This window comes from Bos indicus x Bos taurus, chromosome 9 (assembly GCF_003369695.1).
Source record: "Bos indicus x Bos taurus breed Angus x Brahman F1 hybrid chromosome 9, Bos_hybrid_MaternalHap_v2.0, whole genome shotgun sequence".
Taxonomy (NCBI): Eukaryota; Metazoa; Chordata; class Mammalia; order Artiodactyla; family Bovidae; genus Bos; species Bos indicus x Bos taurus.
In genome coordinates this window covers 83,425,259-83,444,711 of record NC_040084.1, presented here as the reverse complement: position 1 = coordinate 83,444,711, position 19,453 = coordinate 83,425,259, and the positions used below count along the sequence as shown (strand labels likewise).

General features: G+C 37.8%; 1 protein-coding gene across 3 annotated transcripts in view; it reads right to left on the bottom strand.

The window, feature by feature from the left end:
• The window catches only part of GRM1 (glutamate metabotropic receptor 1), a 417,414-nt gene that overhangs the window by 259,475 nt on the left and 138,486 nt on the right, over positions 1-19,453 (bottom strand). For all 3 annotated transcript variants that reach the window (XM_027551773.1, XM_027551775.1, XM_027551774.1), the window contains exon 3: positions 12,775-13,024. In XM_027551773.1, coding sequence (XP_027407574.1) covers positions 12,775-13,024 — 250 coding nt within the window. The remainder of the gene's footprint in view (positions 1-12,774; positions 13,025-19,453) is intronic.

Here is a 19,453-nt window from a genome sequence, read left to right as displayed (position 1 = left end):
TTAAACCACTGTCACCCCAAAGTGAGTATGTGCACACCCAAGATTACATGCATCCTCTGAGAAACAAAATCAAACACTTCACACTGAGGGAAATAGGCCTCGCTAAAATAGTCTAGTCAAGGCACGAGACAAATAAAAGCACAAACAACAAAAACAATCTCCAGGGAGGGGATAGGAGAATCAGTATGCAGAGTTGCTACAATATATTACCTAAAACGTGCGGTTTTCAACAACAGCAAAAAAAATACTTGTGCTATATTAAAAAAAAAAAAACAGAAATGTGACTCATACATACTTTAAAAAAGCAAGCAACTAAAACTGTCTGGGAAATAGACCAGATGTCAACTATAACAAAGCCTTCAAAGTATCTTTTATAAATATATTCAAAGAACTAAGGAAATCATGCTTAAAGAAATAAATGCCTAACCAAATGTCATTAAAAATATAGACATTGTAGAAAAATCAAGAAGAAATTCTAGAGTTGAAAAGTACAATAAATGAAGAACGCAATGGCAGGTTTGAACTTCAAGAAGAAAGAATAGTTGAACCTGAAGATATATCAATAATTATACAATTCAAAAAGATAGGAAATAGAATTTTTAAAAATGAACACAGCCTCAAAGAAATATAAAACCCTTTGTATGCTATGTATATTATAGCATACATATAATAGGAGTACCAAAAGAAGTGGAGAAAGGAAATGGAACAGAAAAAAATATTCAAAGAAAAATTGTCTGGAAACTTCCCAGATTTATTGAAAACCTTTTATCAAACTCCAAGTAGAATAAATACAAAAAGATCCACACTCAGGTACATCATAGTAAAAGCCGTGAAAATCAAGAAAAAGAAAATCTTGAAAGTGGCAAGAGAAAAACAACTCATTACATGCAGTTGAATTTCAGCTAATTAAGAAATGATCTCATGATCTGGCCAAAGGTGGCCAGAAGGCACTTGAATGACATAGTCCAAGTGTTGAAATAGTCAAAGTGCTGAGGGAGATGGGGGGAACCTTCAAAAGGGAGGGATATATGTATACCTATGGCTGATTCAGGTTGAAGTTTGACAGAAAACAACAAAATTCTGTTAAGCAATTATCCTTCAATTAAAAAAAATTTTTTTAAGTGCTAAAATAAAAATCTATTAAGCAAGACTCAAGCAAAATTGTTTCTCAAAAATGAAGGTGAAATAAAGATATTCTCAGATTAATAAATACTAAATGAATTTATTTCTAGCAGGGCCACCTTACAAAAGAATAAAATAAAATCCTAAAGAAAATTCTTCAGGCTGAAAGCAAGTTACCCCAGATGAAAATTCACACACACAGGCACACACACGCACACACACACACACAGCACAAGTAAATACAGTTAATTATAAAAATAAAACAGTATAAACACATCTTTTCTTTTATATACCCTTAAATGATTTTAAAAGTGATTGTATAAAATAATATGCATATAATTATAATGCGGGAGCCTATACATACAGAAATGTAGTATATTGATAACAGCACAAAAGTTGTGGGTGGTAGCAAATTTATATCAGAGCAAGGAAATGATACCAGATGGAAAATTTTATCCACAGGGAAAAAAGATGTAGAGAATCAGAAACAGCACATAGGATGGTAAATGTAATGAATTTATAAATATATACTTACCCTGCTTTTTTTTTATCAGCTTCCTTAATAAATATAAACTGTATAAATTAATAATTTATATATATATATATGTAGTATGTATAACAATAATAGGACAAAAAGAATTAAGAGGGAATAGAGCTATATTCATTATAGTCAAAATTGAAAATAATCCAAATGCCCACCAATAGGAGAATGGTTAAGCAAACTGAAGCATATTCATGCCATAGAATAGTACTGTTGACCCCTGAGCAATGTGTAGGTCAATCCACTTATAACATATACCTGTAGCAGTATTCCATATCTGTGTTTCCTCCCCAACTTCAGATTCAATCAACCATCAACCATGTAGGACTTGTAATATTTAATACTTGGAAAAATAATCATGTAAGAGTAAATCTATGCAGGTCAAACCGATGTTGTTCAAGGATCAGCTGTACTCAACAATAGTAGTCCATTGGTCTGCTATGGGCAACCTCAGACTTGGAGATGGCTGAGGTTAAATCTACCACATGTTTATATGCTTCCTATCCTATATAGTGATTAGTCTGAGAATTGGGACATGGCAATGTTTTCAGCGGCAGTTCAATAGGCCTGTATGGGCATCAGGAGGAGACAGAAACACAGGAAATAAGCAGAGTTGCAAAGAGTATTTGTTACTATTACTGCTATTACTACTACTACTAACACTACTATTATATACTACTTTCAGATCTATCTTTACTTTTAAAAGAAACTTTTGAAAGTAAATAAATTTCAAGGTAAAGCAAAATACAATACAAAAATAAATAAATAAAAAACCACCTGGGACTGAAATGGTGGATTGATAGGCAGTGGAATTAAAATTTTCACTTCATCTTCCCTTTCAAATATATCTTGTAAGTGATTCATTCATAGTGAACATCAGATCAGATCAGTCGCTCAGTCGTGTCCGACTCTTTGCGACCCCATGAATCGCAGCACTCCAGGCCTCCCTGTCCATCACCAACTCCCGGACTTCACTCAGACTCACGTCCATCGAGTCAGTGATGCCATCCAGCCATCTCATCCTCTGTCATCCCCTTCTCCTCCTGCCCCCAATCCCCCCCAGCATCAGTCTTTTCCAATGAGTCAACTCTTCGCATCAGGTGGCCAAAGTACTGGAGTTTCAGCTTTAGCGTCATTCCTTCCAAAGAACACCCAGGACTGATCTCCTTCAGAATGGACTGGTTGGATCTCCTTGCAGTCCAAGGGACTCTCAAGAGTCTTCTCCAACACCACAGTTCAAAAGCATCAATTCTTCAGCGCTCAACCTTCTTCACAATCCAACTCTCACATCCATACACGACCACTGGAAAAACCATAGCCTTGACTAGACGAACCTTGGTTGGCAAAGTAGTGTCTCTGCTTTTGAATATGCTGTCTAGGTTGGTCATAACTTTCCTTCCAAGGAGTAAGCACCTTCTAACATCACCTGAGTGCAAAACCCTGATGCAGGCATCACATAGTTGTGGTTCTGAAATTTAACTCATCTTGAGTCCTTTTGAAAAAAAGAAGATCCAAATGTCTTCACCAAGAAATTCTACTAATGGTGTGGGGTGAGATTTCAGAATCCATATTTGTAAGAGGCCCTGATGAGTCTGATGTACAGCCAGATTGAGAATTGACTGTCACAGAAACTACAAAAATGTATTAAGATAAATTCCCTGTAGTCTTCAATCAGCCTCAAACACAATCAGCCTCAAATGATTAATGACATCCTTTTTAATTAATTCAAATTTGAGCCAGTGCCTTATGATACAAAAGGCACTTGAAACCCTTTCCTTCAGTATTTTTAATATCTTCTAGGCAAATAGAGACCATGAGAGTAGAGTCTTTCAGTTTTCAGGTGTGTGTTATCTGAAACACAGAAATAAGCATTGATATAAAGGAAGAGTGAATAATTACTAACTGTCCCCCAATTTTGTGGAAATCCTGAGCATTCCCATGGTTGAGGTCTGTGCTCAAAATAACTGTCAGTATCCTACAAATGATGCTTATTCTCCAGAGTACTGTAAATCTCTTTTCCTTTCTTAGCACACATTTCTCATGGTGTTTTTCTAACAGTGTAATCTTCCACAAACCTCCCATTAATCTGCCTTTGGAGAAGGAGTGTTTCAAGGAAAGGATAGTCTGTCAGCAGGTTAGTGATCATTTTCTGCCCTTGGGATCCTAGAAAAGGCCAGCTTATGAATCTTTAAGTCGTGACCGTTATGCGTCAGAAGATGCTCATCAGTTTTGGCCACTTTCGGATTATAATCCATTTTGAGGGATGTCACACTTCACTGGAAGTCCACATTTACTTAAAACACATAACCTTTGCAATTTTGCCTGAAGGCTGCACACTTTAGATATTTCCCCATTTTTTTCATAATGGGAAGATGGGATCTAAAGTAACTCATTTTTTCATTAAAAATATAAGTGTGTGGAACGTAATACCATGGTATATCATCTTATGTTTCAAGGGTATAAAGGTCACTCTTCTAAATATGTGTTTAGGTTCTAGAAAAAAAGATACACTGTAAAAAACACACTGTAAAAAATAAATATACTGTAAAAAAAATACATTGTAAAAAACAAGTATTTCCTTTGTTTTAAAATGAAACTGTAGGCTTCTTTCCAGATAAAGTAATTGCTCCATTTCAGTCATATTTTAAAAATGTGTCTAAGGTTGTTTCTTATGCTTTCACCTCATACATTGTGGTGTTAGTGTTTTCACAGATAAGATTTTAGATTGGGGATTTGGAGGATTTCTCTTTAATGACAGATAACAGAAAGTGGATCTAGTGAATGAGAAGATTACAAAAGTGGGAGAGATGACAGGTAAAACAGTACACACCAATAAGAAAGGGATGTGAAAAAGAAGCGAAAGATCAAAGTGTGAGTGTATTAGTTGCTCAGTGTGAGCAATGCTTTGTGACCCCATCGACTGTGGCCCACCAGGTTCCTCTGCCCATGGAACTCTCCAGGCAAGAATACTGGAATGGGTAGGCACTCCCTTCTTCAGGGGATCCTCCCGAGCCAGGGATCGAACCAGGCTCTCCCACATTACAGACAGATTCTTTACAATCTGAGCTACCAGGGAAGACCCAAGAAAGGAACAGGCACTTTAAATTTAAGGACCACATACTATAAATTGACTGATCAAGAGAGAAGGGATGAAATGGAAGGTTATTGACCTAATTATCTTTATTGGGTGCTTGTTACTTATAGTGTAGAAATAAGATGTCAGAATCCACTAACTAGAAGGGCCTAGGAAATACATAATTAAATATGTCATACCTAAGTGTATCTAAACAGAGACTCCTAAAAAGGTAGACTGTAAATCTACTAGAAGGGCTTCCCAAGAGGAGGAAGCCAGGGTAGGTGCCAAGGAAATGCCAACTCTAGGAATAGGATGAAAGCCAGAAATCTCTTCTTCAACCTCAGTAAAGACTGTGTCTCTGACAGACATAATACTGACACTCAGTTTTGTTTTAAAACAAATAAGCATTTTGTGAATAGACAAATACAACAACCTGAGAGGTAAGCAAATATTAGACCCAACTTTACAGACGAATTATAGAAACAGAGGCTGATTGCAGAACGTCAAGCCTTACCACACTAGGTAAAACTTACTGATCCTGGAATATGAAAGAGAACTCAGGACCACACACGAAGCTATCCTATCTCACCATGACACTCCAAGCCTTCTGACATAGTTCCTAAACAATGAACATATCAAAACATTGTACTTGGCATGATAAGGAAAATATATATATATATATATATAATCTGGTTCCTACCATTATGTGTGTGTGTGTGTGAATCACTCAGTCATTTCTGACTCTCATCATTGATGAGGTTACAATTTGACATTTGTATATCTATATGATGCTACGGTATAGTAGGTAATTTGAATTTTGCCTGATCAAAATGGTGGAGTAGAAGGACATGTGCTCAACTTCTGCCAGAACACAAAAATCACAGCTTAGATTATTCAGATATGACCTAATCAAATCCTTTATGATTATACAGTGGGGGTGATGAATAGATTCAAGGGATTAGATCTGATAAAGAAAGTACCTGAAGAACTATAGATGGAGGTTCATAACATTGTATAGGAGGTGGTGACCAAAACAATCCCCAAGAAAAAGAAATGCAAGAAGGCAAAATGGTTGTCTGAGGAGGCCTTATAAGTAGCTGAAAAAAGAAGAAAAGTGAAAGGCAAAGGAGAAAGGGAAAGATATACCCAAATAAATGCAGAGTTCCAAAGAATAGCAAGGAGAGATAATAAAGCCTTCTTAAGTGAACAATGCAAAGAAATAGAGGAAAGCAATAGAATGGGAAAGACTAGAGATATCTTAAAGAAAATTAGAGATACCAGGGAATATTTCATGCAGTGATGGGCACAATAAAGGACAGAAATGTCAAGGACCTAACAGAAGCAAAAGAGATGTGGCAAAAATACACAGAACTATACAAAAAAGGTCTTAATGACCCAGACAAATGGCATGGGCCACTTATCTAGAGCCAGACATCTTGGAGTGTGAAGTCAAGTAGGCCTTAGAAAGCATTACTATAAACAAAACTAGTGGAGGCGATGGAATTCTGGCTGATCTATTTCAAATCCTAAAAGATAATGCTGTGAAAGTGCTGCACTCAATATGCCAGCAAATTTGGAAAACTCTTTCAGCAGTGGTCACAGGACTGGAAAAGGTCAGTTTTTACTCCAATCCCAAAGAAGGGCAATGTCAAAGAATGTTCAAATTACCATACAGTTACATTCATTTCACATGCTAACAAGGTAATGCTCAAAATCCTTCAAGCAAGGCTTAGCAGTAAGTGAGAACTGAGAACTTCCAGATGTACAAGTTGGATTTAGAAAAGGCAGAGGAACCAGAGATTAAATTTTCATCAGTTAGATCATAGAAAAGTCAAAGGAACCCAAGAAAACATATATTTTTATTTCATTGCCTATGCTAAAGCCTTTGATTGTGTGGATCACAAGCTGTGGAAAATTCTTCAAAAGATGGGAATACCAGACCACCTTAACTTTATCCTGAGAAACCTGTAGGCAGGTCAAGAAACAACAGTTAGAAATGAACATGGAAAAATGGATTGGTTCAAAATTAGGAAAGAACTATGACAAGACTGTATATTGTCACCCTGCTTATTTAACTTATATGCAGATTACATCATGCAAAATGCTGGGCTGGATGACTCACAAACTGGAATCAAGATTGCCAGGAGAAATAACAACCTCAGACACATAGATGATACCTCTTTAAAGTGATGAGGAACTAAAGTGCCTCTTGATAAAATTTTAAAAAGAGGGTGAAAAAGCTAGCTTAAAACTCAATATTCAAAAAATGAAGATCATGGCATCTGCTCTCATCATTTCACAGCAAAAAGATGGGGAAACAATGGTAACAGTGATAGACTTTATTTTCTTGGGCTCCAAAATCACTGCAGACGTTGTCTGTAGCCATCAAGTTAAAAGATGATCGATCGCTCCATGAAAGAAAAGCTATGACCAACCTAGACAGTGTATTAAAAAGCAGAGACATCACTTTGCCAACAAAGATCCATATAGTCAAAGATATGGTTTTTCCAGTAGTCATGTACAGGTGTGAAAATTGGACCATAAAGAAGGCTGAGTGCCAAAGAATTGATGCTTTCAAAATTCTGATTTTGGATAAGACTCTTGAGAGTCCCTTAGACAGCAAAGAGATCAAACCAGTCAATAGTGAAGGAAATCAACTCTGAATATTCATTGGAATGTCTGATGCTGAAGCTGAAGCTCAAGTCCTTTGGCCACCTGATGTGAAGAGCTGACTCTTTGGAAAAGACCCTGATGCTGGAAAAGATTCAGGGCAGGAGAAGTAGGGAGTAACAGATAATTAGATGGTTGAATGGCATCACCAACTCAATGGACATGAGTTTGAGCAAATGCCAAGAGACAGTGAAGGACAGGGAAGCCTGGTCCACTGCAGTCCACTGGGCTGCTAAGAGTCGGACATGAATTAGCTATGGAACAGCAACAACAACAACAACTTATTAATTTAGTAATTTGGGAAATTGTTTAACTTCTTTATCTTGCAAATCAACCTTTCAGGTTGTTAAGACTGGAGATATCATATATTATTAGTTTAGTACATGCCAAACCTTCAATAAATGGTAGCTATTTGTATGTATTTACACAAGTAAACCATGCTTATTTTCACTTTCTTCAAATAAAAGAACAATATAGGAATTAGAACAAATCTTTGCTTAATTTTTAGAATTTTATAATTATAACAGAGGATTTCAAAGAATTATTACCTACTTACTCCAAATCAGGTTTTATATAGCTATAGTTCCATAGATGGGCTTCCCTGTTGGCTTAGTGGTAAAGAATCCACCCACCAATGCAGGAGACGTGGGTTTGATCCCTGGGTTGGGAAGATACCCTGGAGAAAGAAAGGGCAACCCACTCTAGTATTCTTACCTGGCAAATCCCATTGACAGAGGAGCCTGGCAGACTATAGTCCATGGGGTCACAAAAGAGTCAAACACAATTTAGAGACTGTTTTGGTGTTTTAGTCACTAAGTCATGTCTGACTCTTTTTGTGCCATTTTTTTTAGTGACTAAACAATAACAAGTTCCATAGATAAAGACTGGTATGCAAATAGAGAATTATATTGTGGAGTCTCAGGTTAAAGATAATGAGCTTGAAAATAAGGTCCCCCTTTTTGAAATATCATGTAAAACATTTAACACTGAGAGAGAAATAAAATAATTAGAAATATAAAATAATTTATCAGAGATACCTCAGTTTATTTTCCCAAATAAGGTGGCTCTAAACAATGAAATAAATATCTAAAAGAGAGAACAAACTGAAAAAGAAAACTAAAACTAAAAGCTAATATCTCATACATAAAACAATCACACAGTTTAAGTTAGTGAATGAATTCTGTAGTTACATTGTCTAGTTTCACATCCCAACTACAACACTTTTTGACAAGTTCTTTACATCTCTATACATTAAAACAAATGATATCAGTATCTATTTTGTCAGATTGTTTTGCCAAGTAAGTTTATGTATATAAAGTGCTTAGAGGGGCTTCCCAGGTGGAGCAGTGGTAAAGAATCCACTTGCCAATGCAGGAGACACAAGAGATGTGTGTCTGATGCTCAGCTCACAGAAGATACCCTGGAGAAGGAAATGGCAGCCCAGTCCAGTATTTTTGCCTGGAAATTTCCATGGACAGAGGAGTCTGGCAGGCTACAGTCCATGGGGTCCCAAAGAGTCGAACATGACTGAGCAACTGAGCATTGAACACATACCAAGTGCTTAAAACAGTAAGTCCTAAACAAATGTTATCACCATTATCATCATCACCATCACCATCATCATCACCATCACAATTAAAATATAATTATAGATATGCTCTGCACAATTTGAGAAGCATCTTGAGGGAGGTAGTTTTAAGAACTAAGAAAGAATGATTCTTTTGTGTGATGATTATCTTGACTATGGTTAGTTAACTTACTTGATAAGAATATTATTCCAATTTGTCCAAAGTCAAAGGTTTGATTTTTACGTGGATATGTTGGCTACATTCCATGACCACAAATTAAGACACTAATTCTAAACAGTTCTATTCAATAAATTCTCCAGGTTTTTACAAGGTGACTGGCAAAAAGTGCATACTGATTAATCTAAATTCATGAATAACTTTAGAAAAAATGAATCTATAAATACATTATTTTTGAACATAGTTCAGTCATATGGTCTTAATATATTATAAATTCTAGAACTTGAAAAATATTTAAAGATGATCTGGAGCCAAGTCATTAATTTTTATAAGGAAAAAAGACAGAGACAAAAAATGACAGGATCACATGGGATTACTCTGTGGCTGAGCTAGAACTCTTAGCTCATATTTTGTTTTGGTTTTCTACTACATATATTCATTAAATACAGGATTTTTAAGATCTCTGAGAACTTTCTAAAATTCTATTTGTCATGATGGTTTATTATTCCATTATAAAGAACTCAGTCCTGGTGACAGAATATAAACTTTGAAGGCCATTGCAAGGACTTTGTTATGAGAAAAATGAAAAGCCATTTTCAGGCACTGAGCATGTAAGATTAAAAGACATTACCTGACTTAAATTTTTAGAAGACCCCTTTGCCTTAAGAATAGATGTGGGAAGGGGCAAGGATCAATTAGTAGGTTTTTACAAAAACCCAAGGGAGAGATGATGTTGGCTTGGACTAGGATGGTAATGGAAAGAATGGTATTAAGTCATCAAAGTCTATATATGTTTTGACTGTAGCACAAACAATATTTCTTTCTGTGTTGGATGTGACATGTAAGAGAAAAGAGGAGTCAAGGGGAGGCAAAGGAACACAAATCTCCATTTAGGAATTTCTGTTATTTTTTTCTTAACTAAATGTATCTTGCTGCAGTCTACACCATGATTACTTATTTTTATCTCTATTAAAAGAGGCCCATCGCCATCCATACAATGTCTTCTCTGAAATCAGCAGCATCCAGAACTAGACCATGTATTGTGAAAGAAACTAAATAGTGGCTCCTGACCTCAAAGGAGTTTAGTATTTGGTAAGTTAAAGCCCCTTATATGGGAAGGAGATCTTTTTGACAGCACTACAAATGTAGCTAGAAGTTGCAACTTGGTATTAAACTAGAACCCTTCTGGACATGTCTGCAAAAATTAGGGAACCAAGCTAATCAAATGTCATTGGCATGAGAAAGAGGGGAGTGTTTGGGTTAGAATTCATCATACAGGAATTGGGAGAATCAAGCTTCTGAAGGAAAGGCTAACTAGGTATGCCGTAGTGTTACTTCTCATCTTTATTGCCAGCTCAGCTCCCTCTGGACTCATATCTGGATTCATATCTCTCCCAAGGAAGGGAGAGAGCTGTGAACAAAGAATGGGTTTTCCACCAAATTCTCTAATATATGAGAGTAAAAGCCACCTTGATAGACCCTCATGGTATACAGCCCAGAAAATCAGAAAAGCACTGCATGCCGTAGCTTTGACATCTCCAGGGTTCCAAGCTTTACTGGCAGTGACTATTGTACAGGAAGTGTCCTTAGAAGCACAGGTGCTCGTTGTGATTACGGTATCTTTAGGATCATCAGTAGAGCCCGAGGCAGAGAAAGAGAGGAGTAAAAGAAGTAGATATCCCAGGCAGGTGACCTCATCAGGAGGAAGCACATGTGAGACTCAGAAATACCTATATGGACTCAGTTCCATTATTAGCAGGTAAGCAAGACCCAGAGAGATAAGATAAGGGAATGAACTCTTTACACTCCAATTACTCAGTACAGAATTTAGTCATCACTAGGTTGTCTTTATACCCCCCCAAAGCTCACATATTTGCTACATTCTGCTCAAGATCTCCAGAATCCAGGTTGTAAGCTTCTCTTTGGAGATATTAAATGGAATGAATCCAGCAAAACAGACTTTTCTTCTTTTGAATATGGTAAACATGAGAATTTTTTTAAAAACCAGCACCCTTCATAAAAGCAGTCACTTTAAAAATCAATTAAAAAATTAAATATCTATCTGTCATCTGTCCTGTGCATATATTAAGAATGGTTATTCCACGTAACATTTCAACAATGCTGTTTGCATTCTTTTTCACTCATAAAGGAAGTAACATTCCTTCTTTAAACACATCTTCTTTAGAGATGCTTTCTTAAATAGCTTCAAACAACTGCATCATGTCAAAAAAGCCAAAAAGACACTCTGTGGCAGTGTGTCAATTTCACCCAAATTCAATCATTTTTTTAAATCTTGAATTATACTTTGACCTTGACTTCATAGCTCTTAGATCATTTCTTTGTTTCTTTATTCATTTAATTGTATTTCTGTCCTGCCTTCTACTCAAAAGTCTTTGATGGGCTCTGTGCGTCTAGCTCCAGATGACAGTAAACCTGGTTTTACTAGCATTTCAGTCATTATTACAAGGGCAGGTCAGAAGGAAAAGGTCCTGGGTAAGTGTCCACACGACTCTATCCACTTTCCTAGAGAAGGGGGTGAGTGGTTAAGGCACTTTGGCAGGTGAGAAAAGATTGTACTTTAGCCAGAAGAGAAGATGGAGGAGAAAAAGAGATCTGGAAAAAATGCGATGGCACCCCACTCCAGTACTCTTGCCTGGAAAATCCCATGGACGGAGGAGCCTGGTGGGCTGCAGTCCATGGGGTCGCTAAGAGTCAGACATGACTGAGAGACTTCACTTTCACTTTTCACTTGCATGCATTGGAGAAGGAAATGGCAACCCACTCCAGTGTTCTTGCCTGGAGAATCCCAGGGACAGGGGAGCCTGGTGGGCTGCCGTCTCTGGGGTCGCACAGAGTCGGACACGACTGAAGCGACTTAGCAGCAGCAGCAGAGTCAGAGATCAGAGGAAGCTTTCGTTCTGGTACGTTTAGTAGGTTCCTTGAAAAAATTCATCAGTTCTGTCATGTATTCATATTAGAAGAAGGCAAATTAAACAAGATACCTGTTAGGTCAAAGATCCTATGAAAAATATGATGATATTGAAAATCTATTCACACACAAGTACACATGGTATAGAAAGAAGACAGACTAACCCACCACCTGCAATTCCAGAAATCACATGCTGACAGCACCACTATTGGCCATCCCATATATGTAAGAGATTAAATGACCAAGTACCACAGTTTGGCTGCATGTCCACACCTGCATTCAGCTAGTCTAATACATTTCAGACCTGAATATATATTTCCATCTTCACTACTACCCTTTATCCACCAAGACCTCGTTAAGATATCTATACTTAGGAATATAAGACATGCGGTTTGGGGAGGAGGAGAGGTAGAAGCCCAAAAGCAAATGAAAAGAACAATTTACCACGACAAAACATTCCAGCAACAATTTCCCGCTTTTTTCTGAAACACTCTCATCATCTTGTCATCCACTGCTCTGCTCTGCTCTTCTTTATCATGAAAACGGCAATAGCCTCACTCTCAGTGAGATTCAGGACCAAAGCACATCTCACTGTTTTGGAATCAGGGAGTCCAGTTCAATGAGAGCAAGTTGTGTGGGGGGATGTTAGAGAGAGATAGAGAAAGAGAGGGAGAAAGAGATACAAATTTACCTTCCGATGAGTGAGAACTCGCCCACGACGCCAAGGCGCCGCATGGCGCTCAGGAGGCCCCGGACAGTCATCCCTTCGCAGAAGCACACCACCACTCTGGCCTTGGGAAGCCGCTCTCGGAGCTTGCGCAGAAGTCGGTCAAAGCTCTTCTCCCCAGCGTTGCTGTAGATTTTGTCTGAGTGGGCGATGCAGAGGCCTTCCTGGGCGGCCAGCTCTTTGAAAGCATCCATTCCGCTCTCCCCATAATTCCCTGTCCAGAAACAATCAGCAGATGTTCAAGACAACCTGACAAGGACAGTACTCACAAGCTAGAACAAAGACTCATTAGTCCCAGAGAACAGAGAGAACTGACTTGCCAAGTAATTTGAAAATATAACTGGGACTGAAGGAAGATCTGGATGGAGTAAAGAAAATAATCAAATGTAATCAAACTATCAACTCTGAAAGAAATAGAAAATTAGTAACTTGGGTGTCCACAGTGAAAATGGTTTTGAGACATAAAATATGCTGTTCTGTTTTACAGCCATCATCACTAGTGGCTGTCCCAGATTTTAGCGATATGGGAGAGGTCAGCACATAGGGATAGGAGGTCAGCCAGCACAGTGAGACATGTTCAGTTGAGGACTTGCTTCATCTGGCTGCCAGGTTAAGAGCAGACATTCAAGCTGATAGCAAGTCCTGCCACATTTCCATGAAGAGTGAGTAAGCCAAGCAAATGGAGCACCTGGCCAGGCTGGACTACACAGATAAAAACCGGCTACAAGGCTCAATCAAAGCTGCTACAGGGATCAATCATAAAATTCTTTCACTTTATCAATATCCTCTGATAAAGTGAAAGAATTATGGGAGATTTGGTCTTATGCTTTGGTTTCAATATTATTATAATAAAATATACTTTAAAAGTAAGAAATAGAAATCAATGAAATAAAGCAAGTATCAGGACTTCTTCCCTGGTGGTCCAGTGGTTAAGGATCTGCCTGCTGATGCAGGGGACACAGGTTTGATCCCTGATTTCAGAAGATTCCACATGCCCCTGGACAACTAAGCTCCTGCACCACAACTAGTGAAGCCCACAAGCCTAGAGCTCCTGCTTCACAGGAGAAGCCACTGCAATGAGAAGCCCAGGCACCGCAACTAGAGTGTAGCCCATGCTGGTCGTAACTAGAGAAAGCCTGTGCACAACAGTGAAGACCTAGTGCAGAAACAAATAAATAACAAAAATGCCACAAAAGACAAGTATCACATCATGTCAGCTCCCCATCTCTCTATTTCATGGATGAATTTAGCCCCCACCTCCTCTGTACCTCCACGCCTGTCTCCAAGTTTAGGGATTTTGATACCCATGTAAATGTCTTGGGTTTTCTCAACCTCCTCTATCCAGTGATATTTCCTGTAACTCAGTTACTTTCATGTTCACACGTTTAACCTTGTATTCACAAATGTTTCTAATATCTCTGAATGTGGATATCAAGCATCCCAGTCTCTGTTTTTGTCCTCATCATTAGAGCGCATATATTTTACCATTCCATCTCCAGCAATTTTTTCAACCTCATATTTTATTTTGTACTCAGCTCAAAGTAACCTGCCAGTTAATGCTGATCATATCCCTTTATTTTTCTAATTTTTGTACATTACCTGAAATTTTTTCTTATTTAGTTTTCTCTTCCCCCTAGTTCCATGAGAACATCTTGTTCTGAATAAGTCATAATTCATTTATTCAATGATGTAGTCTTAGTATTTAGAATAATTCTAGACACTAAATGCACAGTAAAACTACATTTGTTGTAACAACCCAGTAGATGAAGAGGCAAAAATTATAAATAAGCAATGAAAACAAAATAAGTAAAAGTGGGTAATAGTATATGAAAAAAATCACTGAATCTCAGTAATTATGAAGATAGTACAGTTAAAATAAGATGCTATTTTTTCATGATACTATTTATTTATCAGATTGTCAGAATTTCAAAGATTCATGATGTTCATTATTGGAAAGGCACAAATACATTCACTTTTGGTAAGAGTAGTTCAAATTTTAGTGGACAGTCTGGCATTAGCTTTCAAATTTTTTCAAGGTAAATATCACATATCACATTTATTGCACAATATATAGCAAGAGTTAAGTAAAAGAACTTTAAAACAATGATACTATCCATTAAGAACTTACTATTGAAATCTCAATGTCTATAAAATTTTCATGGACATTGTTGAAATCTAATAAGATTATCCTGTCTTTTTAAAAAGAAAACGTTCTTGTTTCCTGTTCCATAATACTAAATTACCAAATTAAAGTTTTTGCCTCTTCTTTTAACTACCTTCAGTGGCCTCATACAGTCCAGTAAAACCCAAATGGAAGATTGAACACATGACAAAATCCTCAGCTCCCTGGACTTTGGAAGCATATCATGGCTCAGACAAGAGGCACTAACTGATAATAAGGGGAAGACTGCAGCTGGCAAGTGAATGGCTCATCTGTCTGCAGCAGAGGGTGCAAGGAAGGAAGTCAGATGCCGCTTACTCACAATAAAGGCAGGTTCAGAAATCTATGAGGTACATAGACATTACCAGCCAACTCTTTCAGCCAAAGGCACTAAAAAGGCATCATAAAATGGTGTTACAAGGGAAGCAACTCAATTGCTAGGGTCTATCTTTGGACTCCGATCACAGAAAATGGTTTTACTCTTTTATCAAAACACAAGCAGACTAAATGAGCAAGAATATTCTATGCATTCAAATAAGAAAATTCTTGGTTTTCAGTCTAGTAAAGGCTTTAGACATACTCTATCCAAACTCTTCAGGCTACAGCAAGGAAATTGGGCCAAGTAAAATGGCTCACCAATAGGCATGAAGCTTCTTTGTGTTAGAATTGGAACAGTCTGCCTTATTCCTAAGTTACTGCTTGTATCTCTTTTGTTTTTTGGACAGTTTGAAAGAATTCTCATTGACCAACTTAATAGCAACAAGCAATTAAACATGTATGTTTTTATAATTTTTTTAAATGGCATAGTTTAAATGCTTCTATGACATACTTGTTTCAATTTGTTTATTCATATTTTCTTATTTGGAGGGTAGTTATTCATTATACCAATTGATTGAGAGCTGAATATGATGTGATAGATCATATTTAAACTGCTAATTTCTCTTATGAAGGCTGAGACTCCAAACTAGCATATTTCTATGCTGCTGCTACTGCTAAGTCACTCCAGTCATGTCTGATTCTGTGCAATCCCATACACGGCAGCCTACCAGGCTCCTCCATCCCTGGGATTCTCCAGGCAAGAATGCTGGAGTGGGTTACCATATCCTTCTCCAATGCATGAAAGTGAAAAGTGAAAGTAAATTTGCTCAGTCGTGTCTGACTCTTCACAACCCCATGGACTTCAGCCTACCAGGCTCCTCCGTCCATGGGAATTTCCAGGTAAGAGTACTGGAGTGGGTTGCCATTGCCTTCTCCAGTATTTCTATGAAGGTAATTCTAATATAAGACCAAGAATAATAACTTTCACATTTATAAATCTTTATATTTTAAATATCACATTCATAAATATTACCTCTTGTGTACTTGTTACATTGATGATAGTACTAGATACAAATACTATACAAAAGAGGAAGAAAATCACCTCTGGGAAACTTAAAATCACATTGCAGTACTTTTATTTAGTAGAAATGACATGACAAACATGAATGTAAATATTAAATAGAGATGCTGTAGGTTAGGAATCAGGAAAAGCTGCCTAAAGAAAGTGCCTCTTGTTAGCGAGGGTATGGAGAAAAAGGAATCCTTGGACACTGTTGTGCATGCATACTAAGTCGCTTCAGTCATGTCTGGCTCTTTGCGACCATATGGACTGTAGCCCGCCAGGCTCCTCTGTCCATGGAATTCTCCAGGACAGAACACTGGAGTGGGTTTCCATGCCCTTCTCCATGGGATCTTCCCAATCCAGGGATCGAACCTGGGTCTCCTGCACTGCAGACAGACTTTTTACCATTGGAGTCACCATTGTTGGAAGAGATACAAACTGGTACAGCCATTATGGAAAACAATATGAAGTTCTCCATAATTTTAAAATGAAACTACTATATGATCCAGAAATTACTCTGAAAGTGAAAGTTGCTCAGTCATGTCCAACTCTTTGCAACCCCATGGATTATAGCCTGCCAGGCTCCTCTGTCCATGGAATTCTCCAGGCCAGAATACTAGAGTGGGTAGCCATTCCCCTCTCCAGGGGATCTTGCCAACCCAGGGATCAAACACAGGTCTCCCACATTGCAGGCAGATTATTTACCATCTGAGCTACCAGGGAACTAATCTCTCTACTAAGGATATAAACAAAGGAAATGAAATAAGTATCACAAATAGCCAAGATATGGAAATAGCCTAAGTGTCCATTGATGGGTGAATGAATGGATGAAGAAAATGTAATAATATGTTACATACACATGGAGTGGAATATTATTAATAGAACATTAGCCATAAAATGGAATATTAGCCACAAAATGAAATATTTGTCATTAAAAAATTTCCAGTAGTCATGTATGAATGTGAGAGTTGGACCATAAAGATGGCTGAGAACAGAACAACTGATACTTTCAAACTGTGGTGCTGGAGAAGACACCTGAGAGTCCCTTGGACTGTAAGGAGATCAAACCAGTCAATCCTAAAGGAAATCAACCTTGAATATTTGTTGGAAGGACTGATGCTCAAGCTGAAGTTCTAATCCTTTGGCCACCTGATACAAAGATCCAACTCATGGGAAAAGATCCTGATGCTGGGAAAGATTGAGGGAAGGAGGAGGAGAGTGATGGCTGGATGTTTGGACGGCATCACAGACTCAATGGACATGAGTTTGCACATACTCTGGGAGACAGTAAAGGACAGGGAAGCCTGGCATGCTGTAGTTCCTGGGGTCACAAAGATTCGGACACAACTTAGTGACTGAACAACAACAAAAAAGACCACCGCTTGCAATAACATTGGTGAACTTAGAGGACTTTATGTTAAGTGAAATAAGCCAGACATAAAAAGACAAATACTGTATGATCTCTCTTATACATGAAATCTAAAAGAGTTAAGCTCATAGAGCAAGAGTAGAACAGTGGTTACCAGAAGTAAGGGAATGGAGAAACTGGGGAGATGTTGGTCAAGAATGGAAAACTTCAGTTATGAGTAAGTTCTGAGGATCTATTGTACAGCATGGTGACTATACAGTTAGTGACATATATATATATTCTAATAATAATAATCTATAGCTAATAATATGTATTGTGTACTTCAAATTTGCTGAGAGTTTCTTAAATGTTCTCAGAAAAAAACAAGAGAAGTAACTATATGAGGTAATGGATGTGTGAATCAACTTGACTGTAGTAATTATTTCACAAAGTATATGTATTTCAAACTACCACATTGCACACCTTAAACATAAGCTATTTTGTTTGTCAATTATACCTCAAAAATCTGGGGGAAAAGAACATGCTTTTATTCTGGATCTTAAAATAGAAACAGATTTTTCCACAGATAGAAAGAAAACTAAAAGACACGTGCTCTTTGCCTGCCTCCCAGGTCACGGCCAAATGATGCCAGCCTGAAAATAAATTACTTAGCACAGAACCTGCCTTCTGTCTCCCTTCCCCTTTCCATCTGACCACCCAGATCTCCTTTTGCCTTTCCTGGTAGTGAGAAATTTTTAAAGATACTTTTCTGTGAGGCTTAGGAGGAGTTTTGAATATATAAAGAACTGACATAATAAAACTCTTAAAAGTGCTATATAAGTTTTAATACCAAAGAAACCCAAAGGAAATCAGTCCTGAATATTCATTGTAAGGACTGATGCTGAAGCTGAAGCTCCAGTACTTTGGCCACCTGATGTGAAGAACTGACTCATTGGAAAAGACCCTGATGCTGGGAAAGATTGAGGGCAGGAAGAGAAGGGGACAACAGAGGATGAGATGGTTGGATGGCATCACCAACTCGAGGGACGTGAGTTTGAGCAAGCTCCGGGAGTTGGTGATGGACAAGGAAGCCTGGCATGCTGCGGTCCATGGGGTTGCAAAGAGTCGGACGTGACTGAGTGACTGAACTGAATTGAAGTGTTAATACTCAGGTCTGGTAAGGAGCTGCATATTTTCATTCAAATAGTTTATTGAGCTCTCAACTTGAAAAAAGTCCCTAGGCTCTGCACTTTGAAGAGTTGCCCAGAATTATTGGACACTGGCTTTACCTTCAACTATTCCTTTGACTATTTGATGACTATTTCCTCTGTATCTGGCACTGTGCTAAATACCTAAGCATTTTATCTTTTCATCAGAAGCACTCCATATAAAAGTTATAGCTCAGATGGGAATGTGGAAGCTCTTAGAAGCTATATACTTTGCCTAAGATCAAACAGTGAAGGTAGGATTCAACATCTAACACAGAAGCTCTCACTCATAACCACCATTTTATACTGCTTCCTACACAGACTTATCACACAGCTATGAAGTCATGACACAAGCACACAAAATACAGCAACAGTACTAAGCTGAATATGCTACATGTGATATGCAAAATACCACAATTCTAAATTTCTGAATGAGAAAGCAGAGATGATCAGAGAATACCTCTTGGGAAAAGTAGGAATGAAACTGAGTTCTTGAAGAATGTAAGCAAGGGACTGGCTTTCAGAGTAAGTGAAAGTGAATTAGA